At 55.1% G+C, this 21,273-nt stretch overlaps 10 protein-coding genes across 10 annotated transcripts; 4 read left to right on the plus strand and 6 right to left on the minus strand.

Annotated features, from left to right (window-relative positions):
- Positions 1-47: 47 nt before the first annotated feature.
- Positions 48-954, minus strand: IE81DRAFT_283497 (CoaE-domain-containing protein; the record flags this gene model as incomplete). Its single annotated transcript, XM_025511567.1, has 3 exons — positions 48-396; positions 473-842; positions 924-954. Coding segments are annotated over 3 exons (750 nt in total), but the record flags the coding sequence as incomplete, so codon positions are not given.
- Positions 955-2,319: 1,365 nt separating this feature from the next.
- On the plus strand, positions 2,320-4,146 carry IE81DRAFT_118848 (hypothetical protein). Its single transcript, XM_025510168.1, has 4 exons — positions 2,320-2,380; positions 2,493-3,567; positions 3,676-3,843; positions 3,938-4,146. The coding sequence occupies exons 2-3, from the start codon at positions 2,530-2,532 to the stop codon at positions 3,823-3,825; spliced, it is 1,188 nt and encodes a 395-aa protein (XP_025369845.1). The 5' UTR covers positions 2,320-2,380; positions 2,493-2,529; the 3' UTR covers positions 3,826-3,843; positions 3,938-4,146.
- IE81DRAFT_323244 (Pkinase-domain-containing protein) lies at positions 3,943-5,871 on the minus strand. The gene is made up of 2 exons (XM_025513876.1): positions 5,625-5,871; positions 3,943-5,555 (listed from the first exon to the last, which is right to left on the minus strand). The coding sequence occupies exons 1-2, from the start codon at positions 5,837-5,839 to the stop codon at positions 4,373-4,375; spliced, it is 1,398 nt and encodes a 465-aa protein (XP_025369846.1). The 5' UTR covers positions 5,840-5,871; the 3' UTR covers positions 3,943-4,372.
- Positions 5,872-5,953: 82 nt separating this feature from the next.
- IE81DRAFT_118616 (hypothetical protein) lies at positions 5,954-7,859 on the minus strand. The gene is made up of 4 exons (XM_025510167.1): positions 7,508-7,859; positions 6,848-7,230; positions 6,681-6,777; positions 5,954-6,283 (listed from the first exon to the last, which is right to left on the minus strand). Exons 1-4 carry the CDS (start codon positions 7,613-7,615, stop codon positions 6,068-6,070), a joined length of 804 nt encoding a protein of 267 aa, XP_025369847.1. The 5' UTR covers positions 7,616-7,859; the 3' UTR covers positions 5,954-6,067.
- Positions 7,860-10,107: 2,248 nt separating this feature from the next.
- IE81DRAFT_341251 (aldolase) lies at positions 10,108-12,137 on the minus strand. Its single transcript, XM_025515643.1, has 8 exons — positions 11,615-12,137; positions 11,468-11,502; positions 11,338-11,425; positions 11,182-11,254; positions 11,044-11,098; positions 10,892-10,963; positions 10,701-10,806; positions 10,108-10,614 (listed from the first exon to the last, which is right to left on the minus strand). Exons 1-8 carry the CDS (start codon positions 11,778-11,780, stop codon positions 10,253-10,255), a joined length of 957 nt encoding a protein of 318 aa, XP_025369848.1. The 5' UTR covers positions 11,781-12,137; the 3' UTR covers positions 10,108-10,252.
- Positions 12,138-12,224: 87 nt separating this feature from the next.
- Positions 12,225-14,005, plus strand: IE81DRAFT_366432 (hypothetical protein). Its single transcript, XM_025517008.1, has 4 exons — positions 12,225-12,794; positions 12,873-13,129; positions 13,198-13,348; positions 13,424-14,005. Exons 1-4 carry the CDS (start codon positions 12,282-12,284, stop codon positions 13,562-13,564), a joined length of 1,062 nt encoding a protein of 353 aa, XP_025369849.1. The 5' UTR covers positions 12,225-12,281; the 3' UTR covers positions 13,565-14,005.
- Positions 13,726-14,952, minus strand: IE81DRAFT_323249 (DNA-binding protein). Its single transcript, XM_025513877.1, has 3 exons — positions 14,393-14,952; positions 14,160-14,302; positions 13,726-14,063 (listed from the first exon to the last, which is right to left on the minus strand). The coding sequence occupies exons 1-3, from the start codon at positions 14,569-14,571 to the stop codon at positions 13,885-13,887; spliced, it is 501 nt and encodes a 166-aa protein (XP_025369850.1). The 5' UTR covers positions 14,572-14,952; the 3' UTR covers positions 13,726-13,884.
- Positions 14,953-15,509: 557 nt separating this feature from the next.
- IE81DRAFT_323250 (RNA-binding domain-containing protein) lies at positions 15,510-17,746 on the plus strand. The gene is made up of 6 exons (XM_025513878.1): positions 15,510-15,624; positions 16,256-16,424; positions 16,493-16,604; positions 16,682-16,831; positions 16,901-16,961; positions 17,027-17,746. The coding sequence occupies exons 1-6, from the start codon at positions 15,609-15,611 to the stop codon at positions 17,374-17,376; spliced, it is 858 nt and encodes a 285-aa protein (XP_025369851.1). The 5' UTR covers positions 15,510-15,608; the 3' UTR covers positions 17,377-17,746.
- A 307-nt stretch (positions 17,747-18,053) lies between these two features.
- Positions 18,054-19,846, plus strand: IE81DRAFT_323251 (putative NIT2-nitrilase). The gene is made up of 8 exons (XM_025513879.1): positions 18,054-18,233; positions 18,333-18,358; positions 18,443-18,461; positions 18,552-18,775; positions 18,847-18,960; positions 19,058-19,320; positions 19,401-19,443; positions 19,515-19,846. The coding sequence occupies exons 1-8, from the start codon at positions 18,155-18,157 to the stop codon at positions 19,593-19,595; spliced, it is 849 nt and encodes a 282-aa protein (XP_025369852.1). The 5' UTR covers positions 18,054-18,154; the 3' UTR covers positions 19,596-19,846.
- Positions 19,251-21,075, minus strand: IE81DRAFT_301761 (ICMT-domain-containing protein). The gene is made up of 4 exons (XM_025512242.1): positions 20,381-21,075; positions 20,177-20,299; positions 19,964-20,096; positions 19,251-19,887 (listed from the first exon to the last, which is right to left on the minus strand). The coding sequence occupies exons 1-4, from the start codon at positions 20,964-20,966 to the stop codon at positions 19,671-19,673; spliced, it is 1,059 nt and encodes a 352-aa protein (XP_025369853.1). The 5' UTR covers positions 20,967-21,075; the 3' UTR covers positions 19,251-19,670.
- Between the last annotated feature and the right edge of the window lie 198 nt (positions 21,076-21,273).

Consider the following 21,273-nt stretch of genomic DNA (forward strand, 5'->3'; position numbering starts at 1 on the left):
TCGCTAATGTCCGCCGCCCGGCGCCTGGCGGCGATGCGTGCTCTGGAGCGGAAAATCGCCCACACCCCGGCAAGGACGCCCACGGGGGGAATGATCCAACTAGCAAGCCAAGAGACGCTTCCGAGCAATGTGCTCTGCTGCTTCTGCCAACTCTTGACCAAGGCTTGCACTTGCTCTTGAAGAGCTGGAGAGGCGGCATTAGCACCTAGCGTCGAGCCAGTCTGCTCTTCTGCAGAGCTGCCTTGGAGCGCGGAAGAGTTGTCGAGCACGACATCTGCGTAAGGCAGCTTGCTCGAGAGGGCATGTTGAGCTTTGAGACGCGACTCGGCATCGGACTGCGTCAATCCTGAGGGTCCATCGCGAGAGAGCAAGCGACTGAGCTGATCGGAGGGAGAGCTAAAGGCGTGGACGGGCCAGTCAACGGTTCGCGGATGGATGAGGCTGGGATGATGCGCCAGCCTCTCAGACTCACCACCAAACGAGCAGTATCTGACCACAAAACTTCCACAGGCCGGCCTCGATCAATAGGGGCGTATCGACGACGACGCGCTTGCTGCCCGTGAGCCAATGCTTGACCAATAACCAAGCCATTCGTTTCCTAATGGCCGTGTGCGTAATCTTGTTCAAAATTTTGCGCTTCTTCTCATCCGGAAAGGCTATTCTTCCAAGCGCGGCCCGATCCAGCTCTCCCGAAGGCTGCAGGATGGAATGCCCAAAGGCATTGACAAGCTTCGAGAGCGTTCCAGAGGCATCCTCAGGCCTGACGACTTCTCGAGCTAGCACATCCAGATCAATGACTGGAATTTGAGAGCCTTGCAAAAGGCGAGATACGGTGGATTTGCCTTGGGATTCGGGTTAGAAGATGAAAGTTGGCAATGAGCCACTGTGCCGTCTCTGGTCGGCTAGACACAGCTTCAACGTACCGGAAGCAATGCCCCCAGTCAAGCCAACCACTGATTGCCGATCGGAAGAAGAGAGCGTGTGTGTGAGTCTGGCTCTCTCACCCATCCGAAGGCTGTCCAAGCTTGACCTACCGATCATTCTAGCCTTTTATGGCTGCTTGTCAAGCTAACAACACAACAAAAGCTCGAGTCGAGGGTAACGCTTCTGAGTAGTGCTCCTGACCAGTCAAGAGCTGTCATTCAAAGCGCTGATGATGAATCTGTGTCAAGATCGTCATCAAGGACCTTCAACGCGGGTGCGAGGCGCTGCGTTCCGTGCACGAACGGACGTGCGCGTTCTCATCAACTTCCGACTGCATGGCCGCCGCTTGTATGCGCCAGCTATTTATTGAGTCTGCGCTGCCAGTCGCTCACGTGAAGCCTGAGTCGTCAAGACATGAAACAAGACATGAGGAGGTCAAGATGAGGGCGTCGGGAATCTTGGCGAGACCTTTTGCTTCCGACAGCCGCCATTCGTCCATAGCAGCCGCGACAATCAGGAGAGGAGAAGAGACGTATGCCCAAAGGCGAAGGAAAGCTATGCGCGATCGGACAGTCATGACTGCCAATGCAACATCTTCACTTCTTGGATCGGGCTGCGCAGTGCTGAGTCCGTGGACTGGCGCAAGGGATCAGCGACTGAGCGCGCATGAAGCCAAAATTGGGCTAGTATGGATACAATGAGAAATTTCAGCAGAGATGAAGATCGAGACGCTTGGGGCTAGCTGAGGTACAACACTCTCAAAGGCTTCGACTGCAATGTTGTCAGTCTTTTGACGCAGCACACGCGGAGAGAGCCTGATGGATGCTTTGCAACCTCTTGGCTCAGCAGCAAGCTCTATCCTCACGGAACAATGCCCTGCAGAGCTCAGCATTCCTCCGAATGCGCAGCACAGATAGGCTTGCCGGTCAGCCTTGGCGCTAGCATCCACGTCTACTCTACGGTACAGCACTAGTACTCACACTGTCGGCCGCTGTATCTGCTCAAAGCATCGTGAGATGGAAATTCTGGCCAGCGCAAGATCGATTGGGCAAGAGGCGAGAAGTGATCAGCCGCCGGCGGCGACGTGGCGAAATGCGTCGGAGATGTGTAGCTGATGCCAGACACCTTCCATTCGTGTGCCAGTAGCAAGATAAAGGCATCGCAGCTGATGGGCCCACACCTTCTTCGCCTCGCCTCCCATTCAAATTCTTGCCAGAAAGTAGAGTACATCAGCCGAACCTTCTGATCGTATACCTTCGCGTTTCCCGCTCCAGCTTCGGGACCACTACCACCCATCAGAGTGGCTCCCTTAGACTCATCGTCAAATAGGTCATTGCTATGATCTTCGATCCGCCGAGGAACAACATGCAAGCGTCGGTCTCGAGTGCCCAATTTCTGCCGAGCAAGGCCTCAGCTCCCTCCAAGGCTATTCCTGACCTTCCTGCTACTGACTCTGGTGGGTCAGCACAGCCACGTGCCCAAGGCGAACTGCCAACGGGAACGCTCAGAGAAGTCTATCATCATATTCACCATCACCACCATTACCGCAATGACGACGGCCTTCCTAGTTCAGGCCAAATCGCGCCGGACGGGCAAAGCATCGAAATGCAAGAGGTGTGCGGTTCCGCGCCCTCTCGCTCAAAGTGCGCAAAGCACTTTCGGCGGTTCTTATTTCGCACTTTCCTTTGGACTATTGTGATTCTCATCATTCTGGGCATCACTAGCATTCGTCCCATCCAAAACTTCTTCCTCAGACCCATTGGCGCTCTCCTTCGCACCTGCCCCGGATGGCTAGGGGATGTCTTGTCCTGGCCGTTCGTCACGATGCTTCGCATCGCTCACTGGAACCCCCTTTTTGTCATCGTCTGTGGCGCTCTGATCATCTCAATGTTGCTTGAAAAACGCGCCAAATCGCGTCGTCGTCGAGCTGCTCGTCGACGGGCACTCGTTGCAGACCTGCTTGAGGGCGATTACGTTCGACCCACCGCTGGAGATGGGAAGCGCAATCCACCACCTGCTCACGGACGCTCGCTGCTCTCCACCTACCGTCAGAACGTTATTACAGCCCATGATTACGGAAAGACTGCTGCGGCACAGGTCGTGCCAGCTGCACGGTGGGTGTCAGAAGCTGTGTTGGTCGCTGGTGGGACCATCATAGTCTGCTCGCAACGGACAGGAAAAGCGCTAGGCTCAGCATACCGTGCCGGGAGACTCGAAGCATCTCGTCGTCGTGCCCTTGCAAATCCTGACGATGAGCACCAGCCACTACTCAGCGGACCGGCTTCGATTGAAGAGACGAGGGCCGATGATGTGCAGTTCCCCAGCCAGATGAACCCTTACACCCTCAAGGCTCGACGTGTATGGTCCGCTGCTCGTTTCGGAGGCTACAAGACCTACAGTGCTTTACGTCTGACCGGCTATACTCTGCAAGCAGAATTTATTGCTGCTCTGGATTCTTGGCGCGAAGATGGCGAGTTGCAGTTGCAACATGATGAAGTGCAAGATGATCACACGTCCTACCGTATCAATGTAGGCGACGACACGAATGGCCGACGTGAGATGAGCGAAAGAGACTCGATCAGAAGCGTCAGTCCAAGTAGTACGGTTGACGACCAAAGTGACGTGTTCGAGAACCAAGATCAAGTAAGCAAAGACGCCGAACCGCGCTGCTCGACCGATACGTCGAAATCCGACGCTGTACCTCTGCTCTTCCTCTCGCCCTCCTCATCATCGCCTCGGAGCATCGATCAGGCTTCTCTCACAGTTACTGTCGCTCGCGATCCAACCAACGCCTCTCCGACAAGAATCGCCGCAAATCGCAAAGCGTTTGAAAGGACTGCTGCCGCTCGACGAGCGGAACGATTTTTTGACAAAATCGCTGCACGTCGCAATAGCTCTTGATTCTCCTTCCCACCCCTTGTGCGTCCACTCACGAGATCGGCCTTCTCTTGTTCGTCGCAGCTCCTAGATGCGTCAGGCACGCTTCTCACACTCCTTCGTCACACTTGCCCAGCCCTGCTGGTGTTAGCATTTACATTGTATTGGCCAGTACATTGTATCTTGCGCGAAACGCTCTTTGCCCACACACCGAATATTCACTCGAACGAAATGTTCTAGTAGCACGCGTTTTATTAGATCAGATCACAACGCGGCTGGAATGTCGAGTCGAGTGGAAGTGGGGGTGGGCGCACAATGTGAACAATGTCCTCGCAATGTCGCAATGTCAAAATGAAGAAACTGGAGAGAGCTGGTCCAAATGTTTGAGACGCGCGTATATGTGTGTTGTGCATGGCTTGTTCAAGACCGTGAGGCTTGACAAGGGGCATTTGGAGGCCGAGCGAGTTGAGATTGATACATTAGGATGGTGGCGAAACGGGAAAGTCACGGAGTGGAAAGGGGTTGGCAAGTGTGCAGTGGGCTTTCATTCGCTGCCCGCGCGAGGACAGGATCATTGATCGATGTGCATGGGACTGCCAGGCACCAAAGCCGCCTTTCCCGCACCGTCCACTGCGTTGTGCGGGTGGTTGGATTCGAACATTTGAGCGTGAATGCTGGGCTGTTCGCCAAGAGGGCCCTTATTCCTCCTGCCCAGCAAGGTCGCATTGCCGATGTTGAGTTCAAAATTCTTCCTTCGGTTAGAGCCTCGATCTCTTGTACCAGCGCGGCCGTCATACAAGGCCGCTTCCGCCAATTTGCGATCCGCACCTCCCCGGCCTTGGTAGTGCTGCGCTGCTTGCTGCTGCGATTGTTGTTGCTGCTTGTTTTGGCTATTTTGCTCCGCTTGTTGTCGAGCGCGCTGTTCCTGCTCCTTCTGGCGGCGTCTCTGCTCAACTGCTTGCGCCGCGGCATCGCCATGGTGTGATCTCACCTGCTCCGCATCGTCGTCTTCGTCCTCTTCGTTGAGACCGTTGAGCGGAGCCTGACCTGCGCCTCCCCGTTTCCTCGCACCCTCCTCTTCCATGCGGTGCACCGCGTACGTCACGTCGAAGGCCTCCTTGAGCTGGTTGATGCCTGGCGACATCATGGCCGCTCGGCGCTGCTTCATGCTGGTGAGCAGCGGCGAGTCCAAAGGCATTTCGCTTTCCTTCGCTAGTTGAATGTCGGCACTGTTAAGGGCTGGCAACGTCTCTCGCACGTTGCACCAGGGGTGCGCCAAGAATTCGTCGATGGTGTAGCGCTTGCTGGAGTCCACGCAGAGCAGATGGGTGATCAGATCCTTGGACGAATCGCTGATGTCGTCCCACCAGGGAGAGAGAAATGTGTAGTAGCCCTTTGCCACCTTCTCTGTCAGGACGCTGATCGACTCGTCGTAGAAAGGTGGAAAGCCGCAAAGCAAGGTGTACAGCACGCAGCCAAGTGCCCACATGTCGACGCTCTTGCTGTAACGCTCGTCTTTGACAATTTCTGGGGCGGTGTAACCAACGGTGCCGCAAGGCGTCATGGTGCTCTCCTCCCACACCACCTTGCTCAATCCAAAGTCGGCAATCTTCACCCGACCGATGCCACCGCCGCCAATGCCAGGCATGAATTCGCCCTCGTCTTCCTTTTCCTCGTCATAAGGTCTGGCCTTGTTCTGTTTGGAGGGAATGATGTTGATCGATTCGAAGAGCAGGTTCTCCGGCTTGATGTCTCTGTGGGAGGGGACATCGCTTATCAGGAAAGTGCTGGTGCGTCCTTCCCCCACGCGGCGTGACACTCACCTGTGCACCACTCCGCGCTCTTCGTGCAGATACCTAATGCCGTGTGCCACTTGCAGAATGACGTGTCTTGCCAATGACTCGCTGAAGTACGTCAACTTGACAATCTGGTGGAAGAGCTCGCCTCCTTCCAAAAGCTCCAGCACCAAGAAGTAGTGATCCCTGCTTTCACTAAACTCCATTAGCTGCACAATGCCAGGATGCTTTAGATTGCGCATGATCTGTACCTCTTTGAGAATGTTGGCTCTCTAAAGGGGGGCACAGTGAGTATTAGGCGGACCAGCCCACCGGAATGCCGCAAAAGGGGTGGCGCGGAATTTGTACGGAAGCGTGGACCGCACGCAACATCGTAGCACCGTGGCGAATTACGTCGGAAAGTGAGCAAGTGGAGACAGGAGGGGAAAGCGTCAGAATCGCGTCGGCTTGCTGAGGTACGATGACACGGATCACTCTGAAGCAGAGCAGTGCCAAGCCCTTCGTGGTGAAGACTCGTACAGATCATCCAGCGACGACCCGCACGACGTCTCGCGAGCGAGTAGCCTGCGACCTGTGGCCGACAGCATTCCCTTGCAAGCTCGACCACCCGACCGAGGAAATGGAAAACACTGGCTACGAACCTCTGTGACGCGATTCTTTTTGCGGAATTGTGGATCGAGACGATCCTGGAGGACAAAAGCGAAAATCCCAATCGAAACGCGGCACAGGAAGATTGCCAAAGCAGGGGAGACGAGAAAGAGGTTGGCGAGGCGCAGAGAAATGAATGAGGAATTGAGGAATGGGCGGAAATTCGGTCAGCCGCTGGACAGCTGGTATCTGCTGACCTGCGAGCGTGAAGCTGGACGGGCACAAGGGAGCTGGAGCTCATGGGAGCTCTGAGCGGCAAGACGCAAACGACTCGAAGTGTTCGATGCGTCCGCTAGAGAAGAGAACGACTTGGAGTGGAGGAATTACTGAGAGGCATTTCGCAGGGTTTCGGAGCCACCGGGAAGATTTGTGTCCATGCCCGTCCGCTGCACTGCCCTGCTCCTTCAACGGCAAGGCCTGCGACCCAACACTTACCTGGTTAGAGTTGAGCTCATACTTTCGAACGACCTTGATTGCCACTTTCTGTCCCGTCTTTTGATCCCTGGCCATGTATACGTTGGAAAAGGCACCACTGCGACAATGGAAGGATGGGTCACGATCAGCAGATGTGCACCCGCAGTCATCATGCTGCTACTACTCACTCTCCCATCTTCTTGATCAAAGTGAACCGGTCAGACAAGCCCTCGTACGACGGCAGTTTCTCCGAAGCAGCCCTCTCTTCTTGCACGATCTTTTCTGATTGAGGATTGTACTGCGCCACATTATCCTCTTGATACGAGTTTGCGCGCTGACTGTGGCTGTGAACACTGCCGGCGACTCGAGCTCGAGCTTCGTCCAAATGCGCTTGTGCGCCACCATTTTGCGGGTGCTGCGTCGACTTTTGGCCGCCTTGCTGGGCGGTGGCGGTGACAGGAGCAGCCATGGTGCCTTTGGCAGTGGCCGGCGTTGGAGAGACAGTGGACTGTCCAGCCATCGGCTCCAACGTATCCAGCGCTTGGTAGTGAGAGTCTGGGACTTGACGCATCTGCTAAGCGTGACAGGCCGGGAGGGCAGGTCCAAACGTCAGCAGAATGTCCCGGATGTATGCGGGTGCGACCGAAAGATCGTGCATGGGAAGAGAAAATGAAGGATGGCTGTGTGCGGAGTGGATCGCCGTGCTGAGATTCAAAAATCGATTGAATCGATCTTCGCGTCCAGAGATGGCGCCTTCATACGCTATTGGTAGGCATGCGCGTGCGCCAGCGCCATTCGTGTTCGTCGCCTACCGTACCGTACGCCACTTCCAGATCCGAGGCACTCACCTTTGATCCGTTACTGTGATTGGTAGAGCCTTGAGGCGATGAGGCAGTAGCTTCTTCTTTGGCTGCTTTGCCGTGTCGAATAAGGTTCTTGAACTGGCCAAACACCATTTGGACGCTCGGCAACGGGAGCCGATACAGTTCGATTACTCAACTTCACGACGATCTTGGCGGCGATTACACAGCAGCGACTTCAATCAGGCGGTGTATCTGCAATCGTGGATCCTTCTCACGATCTTGCTAAAGGAATGCAGCTGCACAGATGCTGAATACAGTTGTGAGGTTTGTTGAGCCCTGACGTATATTTGCCTGGGTCTTGAAGCAATTAGTCGAGGATGGGCGCAAGGCTGAATAGCTCTGCAAGGTGCAGACGGTGCGTCTCTGATGCGAGTGGGCTGACTCAAGCAAGGGATTGGGCGTATCGAGCTTGATGAATGGAGCGCCTTTCGACTCAAAAGCGCTTGGTGAGGAAACACACTTGCGTGGCTTCTGGTTCTTGATCCTATAGACGTCTATATCAATGCGTCGACTGTTGTGTGAGGCAGTGTGAGTCAAGAGCGTCGACTGTTGTGTGAGGCAGTGTGAGTCAAGAGTGTGAAGTCAAGTGAGAGTTGTATCACGTCGCAAGCTCATCGAGACATTTGATTTGGTGTTTTCATGGGGCCTTGAGTCGCTCTGCTGCTGCGCTGACGACCAAGACGCAAAGGGGTCTCTCGACGTCATGCCGGACTCCCGATCAAAACCATACAAGCAGCGCGCAGAAGCGGTAAGCTGCCGTCGTGGAGATTTTTCCCCTCAATCGGTCGATCAGTGTCGCGCTCTCCACGGCTCCGTCCGGCCGAAAGGCACTCAATGACGAAGAGTTGTCGCTCGATCTTTGCAGACACGAGACACGACGCAGGGCGACAGCATTCTGGCGCTGCGTCATGACGGCTGCTGGATCTGTTCCGTTGCAGCGTGTGCTGCTGCTGGTGCAGCACACCCTGCTGCCCTACTGTGGCTTCCCCATACGCATGATGTACAAGTACGTGCAGGATGCATGCGTGCAGCATGCGCACCACAGCATCAGGCGATCTGGGCTGTGAGCAGAAGCGCAGTTTCGGATGCAGAGATGACGTCGCCCGACTTGCCATGTCGGTGCACGCTGCGTGGCTGCTGATGCGTGCATGCTACCTGTACCGCGCGGTATGCACATCTCGATCACCCATCAGGCTCAAGACTCCAGACAACTCTGGCCGTTGGGCGCTACACACTCACGACTGAGCTACTCCCCACCTGCTATACCTGACTCACCGGCTTGCCTGTCATCAGTCTGAGTCAAGAGTCGTCGAATTGTCACAAGTCACAGTCGCGAGTTGTGAGTCGATTGTGTGGTTCGACACTTGAACACTCAAAAAGTCAAAAGGGAGCGTCAAAGTCTAAGCTGCAGTCTCCGTCAATGTGGAGGCAGCACGCGAAGTGCGAGGCGTCACTCAGATCTGCGTGGCGGACCTGCCACGATCCAGGTGGTCACAACGGGCATGGTACATCAAAATCGTGGATATCACGAGCGATCACGCATTCGTTCCTACACATTCATCTAAACCCTGACCGATTCGTGATTGCATAGCGAGGTCCAATGACAATCACGTGAATTGTGAAGATGATCAAAAGCTCCGAGTCTGATGAGTGATGTCTGAGCGTCAGCACAAGGCCTTGCCTGCAAAATGCAGATCATCCGTCTCATCGGCGTTGTGCAAGACGTCCCCAAACTTGGGACGCCAGATTCAGTCCAACTTGCTTGAATTTCACAAGCCTCCTCGAGCATCGGTCCCCGGCGGCAGAGAGCGTGGTGAGCTCGCGACTGGCCATGAAGCGAGGTCAGAGCGGTGCAAGGTTGCCTAAAGCTTGATCATGAGCAGGTGTGCTGCATGCAGCGCGTAAGGTTTGAATTGCTCAATCACGCTTCTGCCACGACAGCTGCCACGGATTGACTCGCATAGCATGACGCAGCTGTCGATTTGACCCTGAAGTTGATCTGACTGGCCGGAATGCCAAGCTAGGTTGACCCATTCATAAGTACTCACTCTTCTGATGATTCACGATTGGCATGCAGCACGGAGGGCCAAGTCGTGATGAGCGTGGCTGCAAGGTTAGAACATGTAAAGCGGAGGAGTGTGTGGCTTAGACGCTGTCATCAGGCATCCGCGCGTCACCGCATGCGAGTCAAATCTTGATCAGAGATCTTATAATAGATGTGCGCAGAACACAGTGACTGAAGACAGTGAGTGAATCAGTCACGAGCCCTGTATTCAAGAGTAAGTGCGTGATAGTCTGAGTGACATGTGTGTGCACGCAGCTTGGGTGAGCAAGATCTCATGCAGCTGGACCACAATCGAGAGCGTGAAATGGATCACGAATGGAGAAGCAGAATCCTCAAGAAGCTCGTCCTAACAAATGTCGTGCTGCTACTACCCGTAGACCATAGCTTTTGTGGAGGCACGCTCGGGGTACATGGCGACGGCTCTGTCAAAGAAGAGCAACGAAGAAAACCCGCAGGTCGTCTGGGTCATATGTGGATGTATGCGCAGTCAAAGGTCCTGTTGCAATGACTATACGTTCTTCTTTCGTGTTCTGACATCAAGCGCATCGCAAGAGCACCCCACGAGATGCAAGCGACACACTCAAAATCCAAACATTGATACAATGTCAATTATGGCAAGATAAGTTACCCCAGTCGACCCGTGAGGCGCCATCAAAGCAGTACACCTATTCGCGAGCGATCTGAACGCCCGCTTCTCTCTCAGCTTTTCGTTCCCAATCAAGAGCATCGCGCAGCTCCTTTTCCAGCATATCCTGTACAGCTTGCGTCGCAGGCTGCAGCGGTCTTCTAGCTTCCCCAACGTCGTCATAGTACCTGCGCAGCACCCACTTTGTACCCCCTATCCCGCCCTTCATGAAAGCCCAATCTGCCCGTGATACGAGCGCTTGAAGCTCTTGGGCTTTTGACAGGGTCTCTTTGGAAGGAGACTGCACAGCCTCCTGAGCGCTCTTGTACGTCTGCACTAGAAGACGTGGGAAAATGTTGCCCGAACCAGCAATCGTTCCGGTCATGCCCACAAGCATCGAGGCTAGCCGTGTGCGAGATGTTGCAACGTCAGCTCTGTTGCTTCTCGCGCGAACGAGGCTGATCGAGCGTCTTAGCAGTGTCACTCACGCAGCAGCATATCTCCGAGACCTGGAAAGACGTGGAAATTCTTGTGCGACTTTGCTGCTGCGCTTGATGCCAGCCTTGCGCCTTTGCCGATTGATCCACAGGTGAGCTGTAGCGTGGCCAGGAAGGGACCCAGGTTGAACCACATAAGCCGAGCAGCAAGGAGGCGAGGGAGGCTCAGAAACGAGACTTGCCTTAGCTCCAACAATATTTGGATGCTCGGCGATGGCTTCCAGCAAGTCGGAGTCCAGATCAATTCCCGCGGTCTGTGCATATCAAAACGAGACTCGACAGCGCGTAAGACGCCAAGGTCGCATGTCATTGACCACCTTCCATCACGACTCACCACAGCCGGGAAATTGTAGACCATGACAGGGATCGGCGAGGCGCTCGCAATTTCGCTGCAATAACATACAACCCGTCATGGTCATTGAAAACTGCGGCCAGCCGAAGAGCAGTATCATCGAGCGAGTCGCTTGCTTACTGAAAATACTGTTTGAGAGCTGTGCGGTCCTTTGCAATTGCTCCAGCAAAGAAACCGGGTGTCAAGACGATGGCTGACGACACGAGCGAGTTGCAGACGTGATGCCTGCCAAGTCAACAGCTGATTTGAGACGTTTGACCGCATTAGGGCACTTACCAGCATCTGCTCCAGCTGCGGCAGCATCTTTGCACAATTGCTTCGTCTCGTAAAGACTTCCGGTACCAGTGCCTGCAATGATCGGCGTCTGTAACCCAGCATCTTTTGTGAGTTGGCGCGCAGCGCTTACAAGTCTGATCCTCTCTGATGCGGTGACGTGCGAAGCTGCGAGAGGGTGGCTCAGGTGAAGCGCAGTCCGCAATTCAGCCTTGCCTCCTCCTCGAGTGAAGGGAAGAGACTTCTGTACCGTAGTTCAGATGAAACTTGCGGAACTCACCTTCGCCGCCGGTTCCCAGCACGACGAGACCGCATCCAGCCGAGGCAACTCGCAGAGCAACCTTCTTGAAAGCCTCGAGATCAAGGTCTTCTTCGGGGCTCGGGGTGAAAGGGGTCACGAGAGGTACATAAACCCCACCAGGCAGCGGTTGAATTTGGTAAGTCATCGCAGATGTGAGATGCCTTTTGAAGCAACGTTGAAGCAATGCTATGGCTCTGCGATCAATGCGGCGAAAGAGAGACCAGAGACGAGGGTAGCCTACACCTTAAAATGCGCTCCCGAGTGCAGCACAGGAATCACCACCCAGTACATGAGACGTTGTCTTCTAGGCCCAAAGTGTCGGCCTTGATCTGTCTTGCGTCCTCGATGCCGTGCCCTTGACATTCGCTGGTGGATGCGTGAGGAATTCTTGCTCCAGTAGGTAGAAGATGAGACTACGAAGCTCCGAACGGATAGATGGGCCGCAATTCCCCATCAGGGAATCACGCATGAGAACTTCCGCGGGGCCGGGCTTGAGGTGAACTGGCGGCGTTGGAAGGGGCGCGCGTGTACTTGAAGCGCGCATGGGCCATGCGACTGGAGCGCAATTCACAACCTTGTGTACAGCATGGTCGTGGTCCACGCGCTTCACCTGATAGCATCCATCCGGGCTCGGACTTGGCATTTGATGCTTGACCCTTGGCTTCTTGCTTCTAGCATTGTGCTCACATACAGCACCGCTTCTACTTGCTGCCGGCCGCGACCTCCAACAGCACGAAATCGCTTGACGATGCAGGTGTCAAGCTTGTCGTTGCTCGCGACTACGCTTCTAAGTGCAAGCCTGCTTTGCAGCATCGCAGCAGCTTCAGAGACGGCTGGGCGGGCAACCTACTCTCTGCACTCGAGGTATCTGGGAGGCGGGCAGAGCACACGAGAATGGAAATATCAAGGCTCGATCACTTTGGGAGCTCAAGCTGGGCTTTCGAGCGTCTCGGATGTCTCTCCATCACGGGACAATATCAGATTCGTCACTGCAAGTGATCGGAATGAGGAACTTCAACCGGCAACTGATTCTGGTGTGCTGGATCTGGAGAGCACTAGCTCTGCTGCGGGCTGGTTGCAGTTTTTGCTCTTGGACGGGGACACAAAATCAGTCAAGCCGGCGGAATTGGCGCGTGGCATTCTCGCTAGCACCAAAGCGGTGAGTATTTTGCACAGCTCTTCGATCGTTGACGATCCTGAGGTGGCTAAAACGATCGGTGTCGGCAATTCTTCACAGTGTCTCCTACCTTCCCCGCTCGTGGTCACCCTCCACCTACCACCGGCGCCTGGCGCAAGCACAAAGACCGGAGGTGGTCCAGCTCCTTTAAGCGCGTCCTTGCGACCGCAAGGCCTCTCACTTCACTTCGAAGGCATCTCTACAGCGCCCTTGAACGAGTCTGGATGCCCAGCTGAGCGAGACCGCAGCGCTGCTGAAGTCGCCAAGGCTCAGGCTCCAGTGCGAGTAGCAGTCCACCGCGCAGCAGGCGCAGGAGCGTGAGTCTACCGGAAGAGTTGGCCTTAACATCATCGACACTGACGTCTCTGCTGACCTTTCCACACAGACCTCCTCCTCGTCAAGCGCCGCGTCTCAAAGCCGACGGAAGCCCGCTCGCTGAAGGGGAAGACGCTCCACCGGTGAAGGAGAAATCCTTCGTTCAGAAGTATTGGTACTACTTGCTACCCGTCGTCATCCTGCTCGCAATTCCCTCAGAGGTGCGTGGAATCCCGCTTGCAGGTTGAAGCATGAACTCACGACTGACGCTCCAAAACTGCGCACGCTCTCAACAGCTCGCAGATAGCGGCGATGATGGAGAAGCGGAAGTGGATGACGCTCCACGCTTGGGAGGAGGAGGAGGATCGGGAAGCGGAGCTGCTGGCAAGAAGGGCGCACCCGCTGCGGCAGGTGCTGGCATGCGTCGTATCAGGTGAAAGCTGGCGAATATCACGCGAAGAAGAGGAGCAGGAGCCCGGCCTCCGGAGCTATGACGCACATGGTCAGCAAAATCAGACATGCATCACCAAATGCAGCTGCGAAAAGGTGTGTCAACTCTGGCAAGCATCACGGCGTGCGGAGAGAGTGGAGAGGGCTGGCGAAGATGGTCTGGTCTGTCGCACCATTGATGGCATCCCCATTGCACGCCTGGAGTCAATCATGAAACTCGTATGATTACAAATGGTCCGTGACTAGCTGTATTGGAAACTAAGAAGCCGGTGTTTTGGACGCGAAGATGAGAGGCGACCCCAATGATCTAGTCCTCCTCTCCTCGCCTGTATGCTACCACGCTGTCGACTTGGTGAATGGCCGTGCTGAAACTTCGCAACCTGACTTGCTCGGCCTGACCCTCTGCGATCAGCCGGGCGTCGCTTTCCGCCCATTCGATTGGAATAGGCTCCGATGCGTTTGTATAAGCCAAGAGAGTGAAGGAGCCTGAAGAGAAGATTGAGCGACGAGCAGTGAGCAGATACAGTGCCATCGCCTCCTCTCCTCCGTGCTGCCTCGCTTCCTGACGGATTTGGTACTCACACTGATCCTCCAACATGGGCAAAAATGTGCAAGATGCTGTGATTTGCTTGATGATCGCCGCGATCTCTGCCTTGACCTGATCATCGGTCTTTGGGCCTTTTGCACCCTTTGGGCCTGCTTTGCCTGATGGAGCTTGCACGGGACTTCAGAGAGTAGTGATGGGCACGTGAGCCCTGTGCGACGACCTCTCGCGAAAGCTAGAGTTCTCGTCTGATAGCCGCCCCACCACTCACGCTTCGTTCTCCTTGCCATTCGCTTCTTGACTCTTGTTCACCACGTTGACATCGAACTGCCATCTCTCCACCGTCTCGCCGTTCTCTGTATCGATGATAGCGACGACAACTCTGGAGATAGCTCCCTTCAACAACCACTCTTCTAATTGTTTCTTTGCCCTCTCCACATATTCCGTCATGGCGTCGTCCAAGCTGACCAACATCTGAAGCCCATACTTTCTGACCGTTTTGAAATCTTCCGGAGGATAGACTCCCCGCTGATAGAGAATGGACTGAAGAGAATACTCGAAGAATTCAGAGACTATGGCGGTGGATCCACTGAGAGTAAGATGCGTGCGCGTGGGCGCTGCGGTCGCTTGAGCTGTCGCCATGGTCACCGAGCGAGTATGCCCGGAATGGGGCAGGTCACTTGACTACCTTAGCTCTTGAGTGGTGACTGAGATCTGCGACCAGTTGGGGCCACTCGGATAGGCAATAGAGCGCTCACGCTTGGCGTGAAGCCTTCAACGAATCGTTTGTGGTGATTTGAGAGTGGCGATCGAAAGTTCGATGAGGATGCATTCACGATTGTGTTGCTCTCTATTCACGCTGCGACCCTCAGATTTGAACGCGTCGCGCACAGCCGCTAGCTGATGCGCACGCGCATCAGCAACATCTCGCTCTGTACCTGCTGCGCTGCGCGTGAGCAGACGGTTCACGATTTCACGGTGATGCAGCTGATGGATGCTTGTCCACGCACACCCTCCCACCCCGCCACGACACGCACTCGCCGCTGCAAGAAATTGTCCACAGCAGCGGCAGCTGCCTGGTCTACAAAGTCTGTATGAAAGGGCTTTCTTGACCTCTCAGTGCTGAGAAGGCAGTTTGAGTCGTGAGTCGGACTACGTTGCGACCGTGCGGCCTGCCTTCACCCCAATCAACGGCTGGACACGTGACTTGTCTTTCCGTGGTTGCGTGCTTGCGTCCTACATGCGCGCCACACGTGGATCACGATCGACTGGCCAGCGCCCGCGAGCAGGGCGCGAAGTGCAGGCAGGTACATTCACATTATAGCCGCGGCGAGGGTTGATGCATGCATGCTGGGTGCCATCCACTTGCGTGAGGTGAAGTCAGATCCATGATCTCCACCACAAGCACCTTGCTCTCATTGCCCATCACCATCTACGATCCTTCATCTGTATCCGGCTTCTAGGCGTTCGCACCTACAGCTTTCAATATGGCCGACAACGACGGTGCGTTTGAATTTTTCGGTCTCTGCTTCGATTTCCGTGTCAGTCCCGACGAGCCTCTCAGCCTGGGTGAGGCTGTCCAGCGTTGCTATCCGATCGCAGTACCAGGTCGGCGACTGAGAGCAGCAGACTTTGGGCTGGATGCTGAGCTTACAGTACATGTATGCGGGATCTAGGTCCCCATCGCCTACGTACTCCCTCGTCATGTGATCGCCAATCTTTGGGTCGACATCAGCTCGACTCACGAGAAGCTTCATTGCTAGCTGTGGCTTCGCTCAGCAGCACCTGTCTCAATTCGCTTTCTGGGGCTGGATCGCAACACTCCCTTGCAATGATTCGCGCTTTCGTCGCATGTCATGGACAGCATGATCAACGCACGGTACTTCTGCCTTCACTCGGGCTCCGGCTACCTCGTGTAGTTCGACTTCGACTGCTGTCTTTGCGCACTGCTTCTCAAGACGTCAGAATGTCCCCACGTCACTCGCTTGGGCGCTCGCTCCTGCTCTGCAATGTCCGGTGCCTCTCGTGTCTTCGCGACTCCGCCTTCGCGACTCATCATCACCTCTGCGACTTTTCATCCAAAGTAAGTGCACAGACTAACCACTATGCGCTCTGATTTACCATTTTCCGGCAGATTGGAACGATGCCGCTCGTGACGCAGCACGCGACGACTACGCCCCTCGTCGAAGCGCTTCTCCTCGCGGTGCGACGCCTCCGCGTCGCGAGCGCAGCCCAGCGCGCAACGACGATCGCGAATTCCGCCGTGAGCGTAGCCCACCTCGTGGCGACTCCTTCCGTGGCCGGTGAGTCTGAAGCGCACAGCATACATTCAGCTAGGTCGCCTGTGTGCTGATGAACTCATTTACTGCAGCCCTGCACCTGGCAGCGACAACCCGAACCCAGGCAACAACCTGCACATCTCTGGTTTAAGCCTGAAGACGACGGAGCAGGATCTCGAGGACGTCTTTGCCAAATATGGAAAGGTACGAGTCAATACTTCTGTTGAATCGTATCGGCATGTGGACCTATCAGGACTGACAGCCCTGCTTTTTGCTTGTAGCTGAACAAGGTCCAGGTGATGTATGATCCCCACACACGCGAGCCTCGTGGCTTTGCTTTTGTGACGTTTCACAACAACACGGATGCCGAGGCTGCGGTCGATGGCGCGAATGGTGTCGAGATTCTCGGACGTTCGATCACGGTAGCAAAGGTAAGTTGCGCGTCAGCAGCGCAACATGGAATGCGCAGGTGTCTGACACAGGACAGCCTTGTGTTTTAGGCACGTCGAGGACGTGCTCGCACCCCCACACCAGGGCGCTACTGCGGTCCTCCGAAAAAGGGTGAGCTCGCTGCTACAGCACGACACCTCGCATCGAAAGCTGATGTCGATGTCGCATTCCTTCAGATGATCTTCCACCGCGCGGCTACGGTGGCTATGGACCTCCCGGAGGCTACGGTCCTCCTCGCGGTTATGGTGGCCCACCACCTGCACGGGACTACCCTCCTCGTGACTATCTGCCTCGCGACTACCCCCCGCGAGACTACCCTCCTCGCGACTATCCTCCTCGCGGATACGGCGCCCCACCCCCGCGCGCTTATGATGACTATCCTCCCCCTCGTCGCGGCGGGTATGATGACCCTCCCCCTCCTCGTCGTGCCTACGACGATCTTCCTCCCCCTAGAGCGCGCTACGACGATGCTCCTCCTCCTCGCAGCCGCTACGACGACCTCCCGCCTCCTCGCCCTCGCTACTGAGGCGACTCTTGAAGACAAGGCTCGCTGGCACCACAAGCCGACGTCGTCCCTGCCGACTCGACTCTACATGAAAGCATCGTCTTCTCATTCCAGCCGCCAGATGTGTTTTTTTTCGCAAGAGATGTGAATGGCACGGCGGCTACACACCAACTTCACTTTCCAACAAAACAAAGAGTCCTCAAGGAGATTGGCCATCATCGACATGTGCTTGCAAGGCAAAAATCAAGGTGAAGTGAGCAGAGTTCTTGTTCCTCTTTCCCGGAGATTCTTGCCAGCAAGACAATTGTGAATTGTTCTCGTTCCCTCCGTAAAATTTGTTGTCGCGTTGCGTCTCGATCTCGACCTGTACATTCGAATACATGTCGTTTTGGCTGTCTATGTAGGGAGACGATGTGGCTTTACGAGATGACATTAGTCGTGAGGACGCGCAGCATATCAACCTGACTAGTACCGAAGATCGAAGAGAAGCGCTTCTCATTCGTGATTCAAGATCGTAGCATGCGTTTCTGGTTGCAAGCATTTATAGCTGCGCCTCCACATCACGCGCTCTGGCACCAAAGGAGCACGTACACCTGTAGCGGTAATCGTGAATTGAGCTGCTATGCCCCGCGCATTCTTGATGTGCGATTCGTGATTGGTGATGATTGGCGATGCTGCTGTTGTGACTTCGCTTTGCAACCTTCTGCATCTTCCCGTCCTCGAAGCGGTCTGTCAAGTCGAGTGGGAGGAAAAGCACGTCATTCGTGATTCTGGATCTGCCGAGCACATCACCATCAGGATGGTCCTTGCCGCTGTCGCTCAGCTCACGTCTACCGGCGTGATTGCCGATAATTTGGCAGTCGCTAGCGGACTCGTCAGTGCGTACCAGAATCACAAGATGACGCCTTTTCAGCAGGTTGAAGATTGCAAAATGCTGAAGCATGTCTGGTCTCTTTATGCGGCATTGTGATCTGCAGAGCGAGCTGCTGCCTCTGGTGCAAGGGTACGTCCTGTGGAAGGCTCATCCTACTCCAAACATGATCTGACACGTCACGAACCCGCTATCTGTGTTTCCCCCGCCGCAAAGGCGCTTTTCTTGCCAGAAGGTCAGTCACCGTCATCGTGAGAGGGTGGAGCCTTTCTGGATTGCCTAGCTGATACTAGACTTGCTGACCCGTACCTGCCATTCCCTCCAGCGACGGACTTTATCGCCCCTTCGCCATCCGTAGGAGCTTTGACGCGAAGTGCCCAGGCACGTTCCTTCGTTCCTTATCTCTGCAAAGAGGCCAAGCAGAGCAATATTTGGGTGTCTGTAGGCGTGCACGAAGCTCCTGCTGAGGAGTTGGGCGACAAGGAGAGATGCTACAACACGCAGGTGCTCATTGACAATGAAGGCAAAGTCAGGGAAAGCTATCGAAAGGTGAATCGAGGGCGGGTCTCTTGCCAGACGCTCACTCTGACCTGCCTTGTTTGGCATGCCACTTCGCAAAGCTTCATCTCTTCGATGTAGACATCAAGGGTGGTCTGACCATACTAGAGTCCAACACGACCATTCCGGGCAAGGCGATTCCTCGCGTGCATCCATCACCGATCGGCGCGCTAGGAGTGAGTCTCGAGTGCCATGCACTGTCGTTGTCATTCTCTTCCGGTATTCATCTCAGGCGCGACGCTCAAAGCTCATCAGCGCCCCTCTGCATGCCAGCTGCAAACCTGCTACGACATACGTTTCCCAGAGTCGTCGCTTTCTCTGCGAAGACAAGGCGCGCAGATTCTGACTTTCCCATCCGCATTTACTGTGAGGACGGGCGCCGCGCATTGGGAGGTGCTGCTCAGAGCCAGAGCTTTGGATACGCAAAGCTACGTGCTGGCAGCTGCTCAAGTGGGCGCTCATGAAGGTACCAAAAGAGTCAGCTATGGGCATGCCATGATTGTTGATCCTTGGGGAAGCATCGTAGCCCAATGCAGGTGAGCTACCAACCAGCGATGCCAAGGCGACGCCACCCCCATCTTGAGCTCATCTCTGCACTTGCTCTCCCACGCCAAAGCGACATGCAACCTTACAAACCGACGCTTTGCTTCGCGAATATAGTGAGTCTGGTTGATCAGTCTTTGGGCATCTTGGGGTGCTCCGCTCAGCTTCTGCATGCCCTCCCAAACAGGACCTTGATGCCCTGACAAGCATGAGGACGGAGATGCCCTTATGGGATCAACGACGTACCGATGTGTATCCCGAGCTCTGAAGAAACTCGACACTTGGGTGCCGTGCGTTTCATTCTGAAGAGATGACATTGTATGGATGAGCCCATCGTACATCATCAGATGAACGGCAGACCCGTTCCTACGCGCTTGGCATATTCCTCGTAGTCCTTTGGAAAGAATTGCTTCAGCGAGTATTCTTCTCCTACTATTCTGTGTCTAAAGAATCGCCAAAGTGTGACCGCAAAGACACAGAATGCGAGAGGATTGCCGAGGAGGAGTTGAGTGCCTAAAGCCCAGTAAAAGAACCCGACGTAGGACGGATGTCGCGTGAAGCTGCCGCAGAAGAAAGATATAGCGTAAGCGTCACATGCTCGGATGATCGGCGATCTATGCTTCCTCTTAGACTCACGCATATATGCCGGTGGTGACGAGCGTATGGTCCGCTCGCTTTGTTCCACGTGCAACTTCATGGCTGAAAGACCCTGCCGCATGGACCATCGCCAATGAACGAGCGATCTGACCTGCTACGACCAAACCTAGCCCTGCGGTGCACCGCATGCGGTCACGAGTGGACGGCTCAGCCTTGACTTCGAGCTCCATCGCATCGCTTGCGTACACTCACCGACGTAGCTCCACCAGTGAGCCTTCACGCTGCCTTGGCTCCAAAGGAGATGGCGCACGAAGAATTCAATAAGTCCAGCGAGATGAGCAACGTGGTATGCGATACCGTTCTGCAGCAGGAAAGCTGGACAGAATGCACAAGGGTCGTGTCCACTCAGCGATGGATTGCTCTCCATCCAAGCCTTGCCTTGCTCAACATACTCACAATCTTCCATCAGCCTCGTGGCGTTCCAATGTGCGGTGATCCAGAACTCTGCGAGATGAAACAGAGCCCAAGCAGCGAGATACGCATTGAGTTGCGGGCTAGCAAAGATATCGCCTGTGCGGGCCAAAAGGCCGACAGGTGATGATGATTGGTGCATGTTCGTAGTGTTGGGCCATGCATACCACAGCAAGCGTAGCGCTTTTTGAATACACAGACCAACAAGCATGCCCAATGCTGCGCTGATGAGGCTTACTCTTAACGCTGTAGGCGCAAGATGAGCAGGTATGGACTTGGGAACAGAAGGTCGCATTAATCCTCTGATCACGCTTTCGTCTTGCGTATCCTCTTCCCCGTCCGAATCACCACCTATGTCCTTGCGATGGGATGGCCGCCGTTTAAGTGACATTGTGTGGAGAGCTGGAATATGAACAGGCGGGCTTGATGGGTCTCCATTCATGAAAGGCGAGACGGGTGAATGAGGAATGAGTCGGGGCTGATTCCGCTCCGGGGCGGGATGGTGAGGATTGGGCAGGAAGAGGCTTGGAGCGCTGACCGGCGCTGAGGAAGAAGGGGGATGGGTGGTCATCGTTGACTTGATAATGACAATGTGTGCGCATTTGAGATGCTAAGAAGCGTTCTCATTCGTGTCTTTCATTCGACTCCCAAGGCTGATCACGAAAGGGACAAAGGACCAGCGGATGCTGCCATTCAAATTGCATCGCGTCTTAGGACAAAGGAGGCCTGCCTGATCATCTTGAAGCCGCGGTGGACCAAAACGTCCAAAAGGTGGCTGTGCACGGCTGGGAGGAGTACTCTTCACGTGACTTGACTGAAAGCATCAGCTGACGCACGCATTACACATGTTCGGTGTAACGCCCAGCACACGCGTTTAT

Source organism: Ceraceosorus guamensis (genome assembly GCF_003144195.1).
Source record: "Ceraceosorus guamensis strain MCA 4658 unplaced genomic scaffold IE81scaffold_27, whole genome shotgun sequence".
Lineage (NCBI taxonomy): Eukaryota > Fungi > Basidiomycota > Exobasidiomycetes > Ceraceosorales > Ceraceosoraceae > Ceraceosorus > Ceraceosorus guamensis.